The sequence below is a fragment of the Eumetopias jubatus genome, unplaced genomic scaffold (genome assembly GCF_037043125.1).
Source record: "Eumetopias jubatus isolate StellerSeaLion01/CBP00866 unplaced genomic scaffold, mEumJub1_p1.0 scaffold_17, whole genome shotgun sequence".
Lineage (NCBI taxonomy): Eukaryota > Metazoa > Chordata > Mammalia > Carnivora > Otariidae > Eumetopias > Eumetopias jubatus.
The window spans coordinates 20877843-20892711 of record NW_028274823.1 but is presented as its reverse complement, the minus strand read 5'-3'; the positions used below and the strand labels follow the sequence as shown (position 1 = coordinate 20892711).

The window sequence follows — 14869 nt, the reverse complement described above, 5'->3', positions numbered from 1 at the left end:
CAAAATATTAGGTTTTCCAGAGAAAAGAAAAAGGCTTTCCAGTTAAGCCAGACAGTATGTGGGGAGGCCAGAGATCCCTCTTGAAAGGGGACCTTCTATCTAGAAAATCTCCCCCAAAGGCCACCAGTCCTGGAGATGAGATCGCCTAACATGCGGGGTGGACAGTGCTGAGAGGAAAGACACAGCCGAGACAAAGCACATTCTGACATTTTATTCACTGATCATAAATACAGTCTCATGAATCAAGGTGATCATGAATAATGTACTAGCACCTGGAACCTGACCATCAGAGAGCAAGCACTCAGTGTTTCACCATCACTGGCCAGAGAACTCACTGCGGCTGCTCGGGGCGTCTCCCTGAGCGAGTGATCAGCTTTGTGGGGACCCTCCTTCTGGTGCAGCAATTTTATTCTTGGCTCGTTCTCAACAATTAAAAAAATCATAAAAGATTGAGTGTTTGCAAGAAAATATCAAAGAGGATAAGATTTTTCAGTTCTTCTTAGAATCTCAAAGTAAAAAGGGGAAGGAAAGCAGGGAGGAGAGGAAAGGGGACAGATGTCAGGGATCTGCCAGGCTTCTTCCCTTCCCCAGAGCATTTTACAAAAACGAAAACCAGGGAGGATTAATGCTGCTTGGAGATGGGCTGCGTCTCCCTGATGAGCCACTCGAGAGCTTCCTGGCGGCCCTGCTTCTGCAATTCCTTCCCGATCACGTCCCTGCAGGTCAGGTGGTAATTGTTGAGCCAGTCACACTGCAAGACGGGAGAAAGACAGGCAGTATTCACACCTCTCCCAGCGGCTACAGGGGCAAACAGGGCGAGGCCCCCGGGCGCGGAGATCACGAGTTGAGAGCAGAGATACACAAAACCTTTTCTCCCTGCTCAGGGACGAGCAACTTCCTTGGGCACCATTTCCCTGGAAACCGAGGGGACAAGGCCACACTGCTTACGGTAAAATGCTTCCAGAACAGTCTACTGCATGTGGACTGGCAATGACTGTGAAGGAACTAAAAATACCTGAGAGCAAGTCATGGCTTCGGGCTTCCCTGAGTGCAGAGTAACCTGTAACCAGGTATCCTTCCCAACAGGAGCACCAAGCCAAACTCACAGGACACTGTGAGAGGGACGGGGCAGGGGGTCTGGTAGGTCCTACACCTACCTATGTGGCCTCCTTCCCTTACACCTCAGCCATCTTGGGGTGGCAGTGGAGGGGAGGGGGGCTGAAAACTAGCCCCTAGAGGGCTGGTTAAACTCCTGCTAAGAGACACACCTGAAGGTGTCGCACCAATGCACGGAGTTTCCTACCCATTTCCATTGCCAAAGCTGAATAAACTAGGATCAGCCAAGCCCCCATGGTCTTATGAGTGTGGCTATCTAGATAAACCCCAAACCTCTGGTGACCAAGGACTGTGGTGCTGCAGGGTGGGGCCGGGAGCTTGCTTAACTTTCAGACACTCAAAGGAATGTGCCCACCGCCCCAGGAGATTTTTTTAAAAAGAGGTAAGAAGGAAGGAGGTCTGACAGGACTTGGTGTCTGGGTTGGGGCGGATCCACAGGGGCCTAACGGCAAAAGTTCTGCGGCCATAAAAGAGTAAACTCTCCCCCCTTGGGGCGGGGCGGGTGCGAAGGCTGGAGTGATGCAAGTTCTACCCAGAGGACAACCACCCATTCTCTTCCCTGGCCATGAAGTGGGCCCGACCCGACACTCAGCTGCAGCGAAGCTGGCAAGACAGACCCCGCCATCTGTGCCACTGTTGCCATGAGCCACATGCCATCTGGGAAGGCAATGGTGTTACAGAAACACGGGCATCGGGGCCTACAGTCTGGACCAGGTACCAAGGATGAGCCCAGGGGTTGAGATGGGCAGACAGACACAGCGGTATTGCCAACAGGCTTTGACCCAGCCAGGGCTCCACTCCCCACTGGTAAGAGCCTACTGGCCCCTGCTAGGAGTTAGGAGCAGGACAGGGAGTCAAAAGCAAGCCAACTGCTGTGGGTCAGGCAGGACTATGAGACAGCCTGCAGTCCAAAGCAGCCAACCCTGGAGCCAAGGTGAAACCCCCGAGACCCTTTCAGTTGTACGCGCAGCCTCAGGGGGGCCTGACCAACATTCCAAAGGCCCTGAAAGTCTGCAGCTGCCCACATTCATGACCGAAGTCCTCAGCTGCCATCTGGTGATAAATGACGGGAATGCAAACCCAACCCAAAAAGTCCTTAAAGTAACCAAAAACACTGTCGGTTTGGGAGGCGGTAAGGGGCATGACCGAGTATTTTAAAAAGCCAAATAGACAGAATCTGGGTGTGGGGTATTACTGTGCCTTCTGACAGAATGAGGCCCCAGATTTAAGTGGTATATGGAAGGAGTTTTGTTTTTGTTTTTGTTTTTTGCTAAAAGAGACAATAAATGTACTCTGCTTGGTATATTAAATACATCTACTGTTATTTGTAGAAACTTGCTTATGATCTAAGGGTAAGAAGCTATTATCTGCCCCATAAAAACTAACTGGCAGAAAGAAGAGTTCAGTGCTTCGGCCACGCAAGGTATAGTAATGAACCACTGAATACAACAGAGGCCACTGGTCTATGTTCAATGTCATGGGGTGGGCCGAGTCAGGTTAACAAAATTCCTCCCTCAAGAAAGAATGGCCTCACTCAACCTTCCTCATGCACTATTTCTGTGGATAAGGTGGAATGTCATTGGGAGGAAGCCTCCTGATGAGCACACTTTATGTGGACAGCAGAGACTGCATGACCTAGAGCTGCATGGTAGGAAGCCATGGCCTTGGGCTTCTGAGAGCAAAGTGACTTCGTACGGGAGAGCCCCTTACTAAGACCCTGGAAGCTGTACCCGAGGCCATGAGAAGAGACCCTGGCTCCTACAGAGCACAAAGGACTCAAGCCGGCGGCTTCCAAGTCCGCTCATGTGTTCTTGTCCCCTCTCCCCTAAGCCAGGGACCACTGGAGGGACTCTTCCTGCCAGGCCCACGGCAGACACTGTGCCGCTAACAAGCTGTTTCCTGCCTGGCACCCTTGACAAGCTGAATAAACCCACAACGGTCGCCTCATTTAGGGGCCGTTAAGTGGGGATGTCTGGCCGGTCAAGGACACTGACGGGCAAAGCAGAAGTGCCCACGCTAAGGAGGAAGCAGATGACCTTTTATTGTCACCCCTCTGTGAGCTGGGTCCGGCAGAAGAGGCTTCTGGCTGGGAGAGTTCCAGTCCATGGTCCAGCAGAAGAGGCCTCCCCGCGCCTCAGAGGCACTTTTCCTAGTGCCGAGCATGGGGCCAGGTGTGCACCACAGAGGACGCCTCAAGAGGCGCTTCACCGTGGCCGGGGTGAGGTCAGTAGCTGCTCTGGCAACAAGAACTTACTTCTTACGGGACCTGCCAGGCTCGTCCTGCCTTTGGCTCCCACCACTCATTTGCCATTTGCAGGGACTTCCGACCACCTGCCTCTTGCTCTGAAACTTCTTTCCTCCTGGCTTCTGGCTCCCTGGCTCAGGAACTGTTTGGTCTGTCCAGTGCTGACTCTTCCTGCCCTGTTTCTGACCCATCTCTGCTCCAATTTTTATCACCTGCCTGATCCCTCAAGCCTGACTCACCCCAGGTCCCGGGGCCAATCACCTCACCTGGCCTTGTGGGCCTGGGGACCCGGCACAGGATTGAAGGGGTTTCAAGACCTGTATCCCTCTGAGCTTGACAGTGAGCCCCACTGTGCTCCTAGCTTTACGAAGAGCTTCACAGCCCGGAGTGACGAGAAGAGTAGGCACTGCCTCTCTCCTTGTCTATGTGAAAACTGGGCATATGATAATAGATTTTGCTTTTCATTCCCTTAATGTTTCATTCAACACGAGGAAACAATGTGGTACATGCAATGGCCAACAGGCCCTACCACCCATCTGGCTCCTCCTAGGAAGACACATGGCCCATGGTTTGCTAAACGCTCCTCAGCGCAGCCATGGCTCGTGCCCTCAAGGAAAGCAATGGCGAACTAGTCCCACTCATGAAACCTTACAGCCCCACAATGGTGCAGGGAGGACTATCTCTACCTACAGAGCCAACAAGTACAGGAAAAGCATCCAAAGTCCTCAGGAGACCTGGGATTTTCAGACGCAGGTGGCACAGATCTCTAAATTACAAAGTGAGAAGAGGTGAGAGAATGTAAGGTAGCTCCCCAGCCCCACTCCCACTCTGTCTCCTCCAAGCCACCCTCATTACCTCTTTGTCTGTAAGAGAATCCACATCTATCATTTTGGTCTGTATCGGAACCAAAGTTAAAGGTTCAAAGGTGAGGCTTCCCCGGTTATTGAAGTTATACTGTTGGAAAAGGAAGAAAACAGAAGCTTTTACTCCTATCTACTCCAATGAACCACCATGAGGTCATTCCCACCAGCCATGACCAGCCCCGCCCCCAGGGCAGGTGTGACCGGGAACCAGGAAGGGGTTTGCTGGTCGGCATCTTCAGGGGGTCCAGGAGGCACGATGAACCCATCGGACGCCACTGTCCTAGAGCTGCCCTGCTGTACCAACAGCCATCATTGGGGAAAGCCGAGGGGCTCTGTGCAGCAGGTCCCCAGGCTAACGTCCACTGTGATGGAGAAGCAGTGGGGGCAGAGCATGGCAGTGTCTGGATGAGGGGCATCACCGGTTTTGGTTCTCAAGACTCTACCAGAGTGCAAGTCCCCAACATCACTTTTATTTAACAGTTAACCACGTGTCCTGCCTCGACCAGCCAGTCCCATCTGGTGACAGACAGCAGGTGTGTCCACGCTACAGAGTACGGACTGGCCAGGGCACCTGAGAGCATGCTGGGTCTCTGTTTCTGGCAAGACCTCTGGGAGCGAGGTGAGAGGCCACTCTCAAGGTGACTTCGATGTGGAAGCAGAGAGCAGAGGCCCGCCCACACGCTGAGGATGCCACTTCCCTCCAACTGTTCGATTTCCACCGTCACCCACAGAAGAGCAGTAAACGGGTCTTCTAGGTAAAGCCTAGCACCTAAGCCCTGCGAACTCTTGGTAATAGTGATGGGGAGAAGGTGAAGCGCTTGTCTTCTGGAAGGCAACAGATCTGTCTAATCACCAACCTGTGGGGCCTGACCCACTGTATAAGTAAGGGTTCCTCAGCTTTACCCGGTAAAAATCATCTGAGGCATTTGTTGAAAATAGTTTCCAGGGCGCCTGGGTGGCTCAGTCGTTAAGCATCTGCCTTTGGCTCAGGTCATGATTCCAGGGTCCTGGGATCGAGCCCCACTTCGGGCTCCCTGCTCAGCAGGAAGCCTGCTTCTCCCTCTGCCCGCTCTCCCTGCTTGTGTTCCCTCTCTCACTGTCTCTCTGTCAAATAAATAAAATCTTAAAAAAAAAAAAAAAAAAAAAGAAGATACAGTTTCCAGGCCATGGCCTCAGGTCTGGGAGGAGCCTTGCCTTTAAACAAGCACCTCCCCCACCCCCAGCATCATGACAAGGAGCTGCCTCTAGTAAACTCAAGAGCCCCAAACCCAAATCCCCTCAAGCAGGGGCCTGCCTTGTGCCCCAGGAATCCCAATTCTGGGTCCCAGTTCATTACGGATTTTCTTTCTGGCTTCTGCAGAGGACAGTGATTTCTAGGAGACTCCCTGGTATCAGGGGGAGGAAGCTCCATTTTGGCTCCGGAATGGCACACTCTTGGCTCCAAAGACAAATATCTTCATCCTCCCTCATTAAGAAATAAGGAAAATTTAAAAATAAATAAATAGCCAATTACCTACCTTTGTCTTCACAGGAACCACCAGGACCACATTTTCAATGCGAATTCCAAAAGCCCCGTCTTCATAATACCCTGGCTCTAAAAAAAAATCAAACCCAGAAATGAGAAGCAGCCCGTGATGCGCACGCACACACGGAGCAGAAGTGCTTGCTCCCAGGATGACAGCCCCACCCTGGAGGAGGGGATACAGGCAAACAGCCCACTCAGTCCGGCGACAAGAGCCCAGAGACGCCACCTCCTCTCGCACGGCCACTTCCAACAGGTACTCGAGGAACAGAAAGAAAGGTTCTAAAGTCCCTGAAAACTGGTGCCAGGGTGGGGAGTACAACAGCAGAGGATCCACCAAATAAGTCACAGTGCCTATTCATAAGACATAACGAAGCGGGCATCAAACTCTAGGCACAGACATCTGGTAATGACATGGGGAAAGTACACTAAGTAAGCAAGCCGAATACAAACAATACGTCCAGTATAATCTGAATGATGAGAACAAAAGACGTAGAGGTATATAGAAGACCCAAAGCTAACACATCAAACCACGAAGCAATGTTTCCCCTGGGCGGCTGGATTACAAGTGATTTTCATTTTCTTCCACATGCTGTCCCATGGCCTCACCTTTTCTAAAATGAACACGTATCACTTTTATAATCATAAAAAGTTGTTGTTCTTGTTTAATTCAAGGTGACAAGAGGGGGAAATTATATCCAATTTACTTTAAGATAATGAAAAGATAAGCAACAACAGAGAGCCTTCAAACAGGCTCGAAGACCCATGCACACCCTGGATGTGAAGGACACTCACCATCGGTGACAATCATGCCTGCTTCCAAGGGCTCATCAGAGAACGTTTTATAACTGATGCCACAAGGGCCCTCGTGAACATTTAGAAAAGACCCAACACCGTGTCCCGTTCCGTGCAGGTAATCCAGGCCAGAATCCCATAAAGCTGAGCGGGCAAACGAGTCAAGAAGGTGTCCTGAAAGACACATAAAGAACCACTTGATGATATTTGTCCAGTACTTTTCAATTTGCAAAGCACTTTAGAGATTAGATTTATTATGTTTGGCTCCAGAAAGTGAAACAGAAACCAGCATGTAAAAGTGACTAGAGGGTTCTGATTTCAAGCCAGCACAAGAAAGAACTAACCACCCGAGCTCCTGAGACAGCCGCGCCCCCACCAGCCAGAGCTCAGTCTGAAGCGGGAGGACTGTGTGTCCGGGAAGCCAGTAAAGGGGCTGGACGCCTGCAGCACTAAGGTGTGGCTGAGGCAGACTTTCCCTTCCCAGCTCTGGGACCCTGAAGCGTCACAATTACAGAGATGAGACTCTAAGGAAACAGATGCCCAGGGGGATATGAGTGCAGACCCCACCTAAGCAGATTCAAGGCCCAGGTCTTGTCAACTCCCCATCCAGTGCCCCATCCATCAGTCCTCGAGCAGACTGGTATCTATCTGAAGTCAGGTTCCCAGTAAAATAAAGCCCGACAAGGGTCCCAAAAGGAGGCACTGGCCCTGCAAGGCAGGAGAGACAGGAGGCTGCACCAACCAACTTCCACCTGGGCCCGGAGGCCTTCATGCGCTGGCCGCCCTCTCCTGGGAGCCACCTGCCTGTGTCATCTGACACCCCAGGTGGTCAGGAGAGAGGTCCACCACTGACGTCAAGCCCAAACCGAAGCCTGGCTCCCTGGGAGGCCCGCCGAGCTCAGTCAGGAGCTCAGTCAGGGGTCTAGGAGACTCACTCCACACAGCACTTGCCCCGGCTGGGCCTGAAGGGGCCAAGGCTGACGGGAAACAAAGGACATGTTCTTCTGCTCAACCTTAGACACGTTTGGTGCCTGAACAAGGAAAAGCCTGCCAGATGACAGAAGGACCCACCTACCTTTGGTTCCAGCCGGGAAAACAGCTGCACTCACAGCTATGTGGCCCTTGAGGACGTATGTGAAGCATTCCTGCCAAAGAAAACCCAGGGGCATGTTGCAGACGAGGACAGATGCTTCAGTCCTGGAGTTTTCCGGCAGCTCAGAAAACCTTGCCTCTGAAGGTTTTTAGCAATAGCACAGAGAAAATCAGAGTAAAAAGAAAAAACTCTGGTGGAAAAACAAAAAGCCTGGCCATGGGACCCATCATCTAGAAAATCTTGAAATTAAATTTAGTTAAAAGGAACTGTCAGAGAGATGGTCCCACAGGTCCCCCCCTTGTACTGAACATTCTGACACACTCTAGCTGAGCCTGAGAAAGACGAGCAAGTCATAAAACTACCGATGACGTGAGCTAACATTTACCGAGCTATTCCTCTGTGCCGGGCATGGTACTAAGCACTGAGCACTTCATCCCACACTTGGTGCTGGAGATGCTATTGTCATCCTCACTTGACAGATTAACCAGTCTGCCAGGCGGCGTAGTTCGTAAGTGACAGCACCTGGCCTTGAAGCCAGGGGTCCGGCATCAACATCTGTCCCTTACCCATGTTAGACTCGGGGGTGATCCCTACTGCCCGGGTAAGAAAAGTGATGCTTGGAGGGTTAGTGGCTTGCCAGTAAGGTGCAGAGCGAGGACTGAACCCACACTCTTCCATCTGGTCTAGAGCTCTTTATCCAGCACAGAAAGGAGTCACACCAAAGGTACGTGGAGCCGAGGTCAGATTCTCCTAAGGTGCTCGTGCCTACAAACAGGTCAGGTGCAGGACTAAAACTAAAATCTGCTCTGCCGCACTGCGTAAAACTCTCTTCCTGTAGGAGCTCCTAGAAAAACAGATTCACTCAGGGACTCAACCAACATTTGCTGGGTACTGACTGATCCGGGAACTTGCGAGGGTCCTGGAACCATTATAACCAGCCTTGGAGGCAGGTACTCGTATCCCCATTTTTATGGATGTGTCTAAGTGCTTTACTCCAGGCCACAGAGCCAGCAAACGGCAGAGAAGACCTGAAGTCCAGTCTCCAGACTCCTACCTCACCATCATCTCCTCCTCTCCATGCCAGGCAGACCAGAAACTGAGCAGTGTATACCATTTTAGAGGCTTCCTGAGCTAAGCCTATAAATGGAAATGCTGAACTTGAAAGAAGAAGGGATGGGGTGGCTTTCAGAATCAAATCTAGACACTGTTTGTAAAAAGTATACACTTCACTACCCTACTCCCATCCACAAAGAGATTTCCTGAGTCAAGAGAATACTGACGCTGTTTAAACTTGAATCTGAGTTACTCTGACCTTAGCAGACAGAATGCTTTTAAAATTTCTCCAGTAATTAATTAAATGGACATCATAAAGCAGAGAAGCCTGACTCCACAGTAATGAGCTATTTTATTCTCCCACATATAAATTTTCCTTCATTACACAATTCCTTTTCCTTAGAGCTGTGCCGTTGTTAAGAAAGCAGAGAGGGCTCTCCAGTTTCCTGCCCCACCTTACCTTCTCATAGGCTGTAGGGGTCCCAAAATGCATGGTCCGTGTCACATCTGTCGTTCCATCCCTTTCCAGAAGAAAGGACAAATTAGTTTTCACTCAAAATAAGCTTTGGCTCAGGGGTGCCTAGGTGGTGCAGTTAAGCATCTGAACATTGGTTTTGAATCGAGTCATGATCTCGGGGTTGTGAGATCAAGCCCCATGGTGGGCTCGGCACTCAGCAAGGAATCTGCTTGAGATTCTCTCCCCCTCTCCCTCTGACCCTCCTGCTTGTGCTCTAAAATAAATAAATCTTTTTCTAAATAAATAAATAAAATGAGACAAAGTATGAAAGCAAGGATGGCCTGAGGTGGTGAGAATGAACTCAGTCGGGCCCTGACACACACACACACACACACGCACGCACGCACGCTCTCGGTCTACAGTGTAAGGACTGTTTCATGGGTGACACTATCACAGGGTTATAAACGAGAAGGAGGACAAAGGAACCAGGAGCAAGTGGGAGCCTGCTTCTATCAAAAGAGGGCCAACCTCTAATGCTTCCCGTCAGGACAGCAAAGGACTGGACCCTACAATTACCCAAAGACATCTCTTAGAATGCACTAATCCACACCCCTGACACAGAAAGGGTAACTTCTGGTATCTTGCTAAAATTTAGACGTGAACCAAAATTTACACCAGAACCCAAACAATTTCAACACCGAGCTCTAAGCTGTTATTATGAATACAGACCCATGTGTCCCGAGGCTAGGCTGTGATCTCCATCGATGTGGTGGAGCCCGCTTAATAATCAGGCTCTCCAGGGGCACCCGGGTGGCTCAGTTGCTTGAGCAACTGACTCTTGGTTTTGGCTCAGGTCATGATCTCATGGTGGTGGAACGGAGCCCTGCATCAGGCTCTGCGCTCAGCACAGAGTCCGCTTGAGATTCTTTCCCTCTCTCTCCCCCTCTGCCCGTCCCCCTGCTCTTGCTCTCTTTCTCCCTAAAATAAAATAAAATCTTTAAAAATAAAAATACAGTCAGGCTCTCCATCAGCCACAGTCCCAACTGCAGTGGGAACGGAGCATTAAAACTGCTCGTGCTATCTTAATACAGACAACACCTATTCCAGCGCCTTCTCGTGGGTTCCACATGGGGACCCAGCCAAATCTTGGGTTCTCCTCTGAGAAGTGTCCTAGAGGATGAACATGACAGCAGTGAGACATGAAGATGGAAATTCAGAAATTCAGGGGCAACCCTAGTTTCTCATCTACTCATTTAAAATTAATCCCTCTCTTCCCAAGGCCATGAGGGCGTTACGAGTCCAGAGAACTAGCAGGCGGTTTATGAACTAGGGCAGAAGCCTTTCCAACGGTTTTGAAAGCTTGCTTTCAGTTATTTATTTAGTATTTAACAACTTCCGGCCAAGAACTAAACATTTCTATCAAACGGTCTTTTGTGGGAAGAGTCACCACTGGACAACTTCAAGCAGGGGTGAAAAAAAGGACAAAACATGAGAAGGATTCCATTAGGGGCTGGTGCACAGTGAGATTCCCGTCTGGGCACCCTCCGCTGGGGCCTGGCTTGCCCCCTACTCAACTTTTTTATTTTTTAGATTTTATTTATTTATTTTACAGGCAGAGACACAGCGAGAGAGGGAACACAAGCAGGGGGAGTGGGAGAGGGAGAAGCAGGCTTCCCGCGGAGCAGGGAGCCCAATGCGGGGCTCGATCCCAGGACCCTGGGATCATGACCTGAGCCAAAGTAAGTAACGACTGAGCCACCCAGGCGCCCCTATTCAACTTTTTTGACCCGACACCATCCCGTTCTATGGCAGCCCCAGTTCACTTACTTGTACTGGGCTCCCGAGTCGATCAGGTACACTTCATCTAGCGACAATGTCCTATTCGTCTCAGGGACCGGCCTAAGAAAGTTAATTAAAAATTAATTATTCCACAAATGTACTTGCTGAATCTGGGAGGAGACATCCGAGAGTTCCTTATACTATTCTTACAACTTACATAGGTCTGAAAGTATATCAAAATCCAAAGTTACCCACTAAATCGATTATTCCAAATAATTTAATCTTCTAGAACTACTCAAAGACCCAGTCAACCTATCTCCCCAACTGGATAAAGAGCTCAAGAGAAGGAAGAATAACATATTTCCTCATATCTATCTCCATTTGTGTCTGGAACAAAACAGGTTAATGAAATAGTTGTAAAAGCTACAAAAACAATAATCATCAGATGCGAGAGGACCAAGCTAGAGTCTTGAGAACTGGGAATACAGCAGCCAGGAGTCGCCTGTCTCTGGGTATGGGGTCCCAGGCCCCATGTGCTTCCCAGACCACCAGACACAGGAGGTAAATGTCCCAAATTTGGGAGAAAAAGTAAAGGGATTTTTATTAGGAAAAGGAGTGAATCACAATGTTCTTATGCCATAGTACTTTTTTTAAATGAACATGAAGTATTTTAAAAAAGTGATCTGATTTCCCCATGCCATCTCCAGACAGTACCACTGCACTGGGAAATGCTAGAAGGAGTAAGGGCATTCCAAGTCTCTACCCTGCAGCTGAGAAAGGGACTCGTTCATTTCCAGGCACCACACCCTCTCTTCAGCACGAAGGGCATCAGTGGTCACTCCAGCCAAACGAATGGAACCAGCTCCAGGCCCTGCTTCTTAGCAGGCTTCCAACAGCCCACGGCGAAAAAATGCCAAAGCAGAAGCAGACTTCTCCCTGCCTGATCTGAAATTTTTTAATGTGTTAATTACATGCAAAATTCTAGGATAGTATCCAACCAAGAAATTCACCACCTGAATTAAACATAAGACAAAAACTGAAAGTCCTCTTTATATTTTAATTTTCGAATAGAAGCATTAATAGGAGAGAACTGCACAATCACATCTGTGACTGTCTCCCACACACAGGTTCCAAATGTGCCCCAGACTAAAAGCTCTAAAAGCAATTATTAAGAGTGGGGTGAGGGGGGCCTCTGCCTGTGTACAGCACAGTGAGAAAGACCAAGTGTCCCTCCACTGATTGTATATATCATACACACGGAGCAAAGAACTCAAAATGCCCAACACTAGGCAAAACCATTAGCCTGGGCAAATCTGAAGCTGGCATCCAATGACCAAGCCACGCTCCACTTCCCACCGTCTCCACAGGCAGATCAATCCTAAACTTATCAGTGCCCCTCCCGTCTCACAGCACAGGGAATGCTCCACTCTGTGAGTCCACACACTACTGGAGGTCATCTGCTGAAATCCCCCACAGGCTGGGCACCCAGCTTTAAGTCCACAGGGAGGGAAGAAAGGGTGCTAATTACCTCCCTCACCACAACAGGATACTCAACAACCTAGTGCTAAGTTTTTCAGTATGGGGGTGATGGAGCTCACAAGATGTTTGGACTCATGCATCACAAAGGCTGCCATTATCAGGAAAGACAAACACTAAAATATTCTGATCACCATGATCAAGAGCTATGAATACACCTCCTGTTGCCTCGGAAAGGAAAGAGGGGGACAACCCATTTGACTACCTCATGGAGAAGGTCAACACCATACACCTGAGCCTAAGAGGAGGCTCCCAAAAGGCAGAGACTTGGAGATTTAGAGGAAACGAGAGAAAGCAAGTCCTCGTTTCCTATCTAAGAACAGTCTCAACAGACACAGGGAGGTGGGCACTAAGGCCCCTGGTAAACTAGTGCCCCCACCCACCCACCCACTCAGGCTCCTGCAGAAGCAGCAGCAAAGCCAGGCAGAGAGCTCCTCCGCATGCCTTACGCGTAGTGAATGATGGCGCCATTGGGTCCCGTACTGGAGATTGTTGGGAAGCTAAGGTCCACAAAGTCAGCCTGTTGCCTAGAACAGAAAGAGAGCAGAGCAGCATGAAGGATTTTATTGTGCCAAGAACCAGGGCCCTCTCAGCCTCATGCAACTCGCCAAAGAAATGCCCACAAGGTTCAGGCCCCCCCACACACACGGATCCTCACCTGCGAAATTCCTCGGCCTTGTCAGCAGCTGAGATCTCTGACACGCCACCTTTGGGCACCTACAAGGGAGTTGCTTATAAATCGTCTGGGGTGATAAATTCATGTGCTTCATACAAGTTAAAGGGGATGCAGTAAAAGCTTATTTTTTCCTCACTTCCCATGTCCCAACTGTCCCACTTCCAGGACACAGCCGATGTCTCATCTTTAACCAGGAGGGAATTTCCAAAGACTCTCATCAAAGCTATCTAAAGTAGAAGGATTTCTATCCTTTCAATTTTCCACTCAACTATTTGTCTCAGTGTTATATCCTAAAGCCTCCCCCAAACTTAATCCATCTAAGTTTAAAAATTCAAAAGCATCTCCTGCTAGGGTATCATCCTAAGAAAGTCATCCTGAATAAATAAAAAAGACCAATGCAAAGGTAATATTACAGGGTGACTGATAATAGCAAAAGAAAAATTAAAAATGATCTAAACACTTGAAAATAGGAGGAATGGCAAATCGGTCTAACCACCAAACACAACCTCTCTACTTGGATCCCTTTTTTTTGTTTTTTGTTTTTTTTTTTAATGCAAGTAGCTGACACACGATGCTATGTTAGTTGCAGGTGTACGAAACAGTGATTCAGCATCTCTGTGTTACGCTGTGCTCACCAGAAGTGTAGCTACCATCTGTCAGCACACAACGCTTTCACAATTTGGATTCTTTTTTAAAGGCCTCAAAGCACATGGAGAAGGCTCACACTATGGTACTAAGTGAATAAAATAAAATACAAAACCATATCTATACACTGAGAGACATGTAAAAATGATTTACACAGAAGAACAACAGCCAGAGGGAATAAACTAGTTACATAGGTGGGAGTAAGCGTGATATTCTTTTTCCACTTTAAGCTACTTTTAAAGAGTCGTTTATATAATATTTAAAGGGAACATGAGACTGTTTAATAACAGCACAAAGAAATCCCCTGCTGTCAACCATAAGGAATGAAAAGGCAAGAAACTAATGGCCAAGAATCAATTTACTATCAAAAGTTTTACATCTTAAACTGAAGTCCAAAATGTACACAAAGATCTTTTTCTCTTAATACTGTCAGCTTGCCGATAATATTATTATGAACCACTTTTCCTTATAATGAAATTCCACTTAGTTATAAGACAATGCCTTGACCCAAAAAGGATCCTCTCAGTTAAGGAAATTCTTCCTTCATCTGTGTTACTATTTTCTACAATTAAAAAAATTTCTAAATACACACCAAATTTCCAGAAAGAACTACCAAGAGAAGAGTCCTAAAATTAGATCAAGACCTTGGACCTCATGGTCACTGGAGCACGGAGGGGGCCACGGTTAGAATCACATGTTGACAGTTTCAGAATAATCGAAATCCACGTGTTAAACAAAGACGAAGAACCAACCTCTTTCTCCAGCCAGTTAAAGAGTTCACAGAGGGCAACAGCATCTTTAATCTGTGCAAACAATGGAGACATTTTTTAAAAAGTTATTACTGAAAATCAGCTGGGCAAATTCAGAGCCCAGCCCCAACATGGGACTGAGAAGGCTGGACCCACAGGGCACAACCACCAGCAATCAGGGCTTCCCACGCAGGCACGCCCTGTAAACACATCTGCAGCAATTCCCACCAGCAGGGACAGGGCTCCTCACCTGTTCAGTAGCTCAGGCACAACCAGGAAAGGGCCCACCGGAGAGCAGGGGCAAATCCCTCAGCGGGTTCACTCCCACCCTCCCGAAGCA

The 14869-nt window shown here is 48.8% G+C and overlaps 1 protein-coding gene across 2 annotated transcripts in view; it reads right to left on the bottom strand.

The window, feature by feature from the left end:
- Positions 1-533: 533 nt before the first annotated feature.
- XPNPEP1 (X-prolyl aminopeptidase 1) overlaps positions 534-14869 on the bottom strand; it is a 50850-nt gene continuing 36514 nt past the window's right edge. For both annotated transcript variants that reach the window (XM_088019780.1, XM_088019781.1), the window contains 10 exons: positions 14533-14583; positions 13118-13176; positions 12909-12986; positions 10972-11043; positions 9148-9208; positions 7617-7686; positions 6542-6715; positions 5742-5818; positions 4217-4315; positions 534-751 (listed from right to left, as the gene is read on the bottom strand). In XM_088019780.1, coding sequence (XP_087875906.1) covers positions 623-751; positions 4217-4315; positions 5742-5818; positions 6542-6715; positions 7617-7686; positions 9148-9208; positions 10972-11043; positions 12909-12986; positions 13118-13176; positions 14533-14583 — 870 coding nt within the window. In that variant the 3' untranslated portion in view covers positions 534-622. The remainder of the gene's footprint in view (positions 752-4216; positions 4316-5741; positions 5819-6541; positions 6716-7616; positions 7687-9147; positions 9209-10971; positions 11044-12908; positions 12987-13117; positions 13177-14532; positions 14584-14869) is intronic.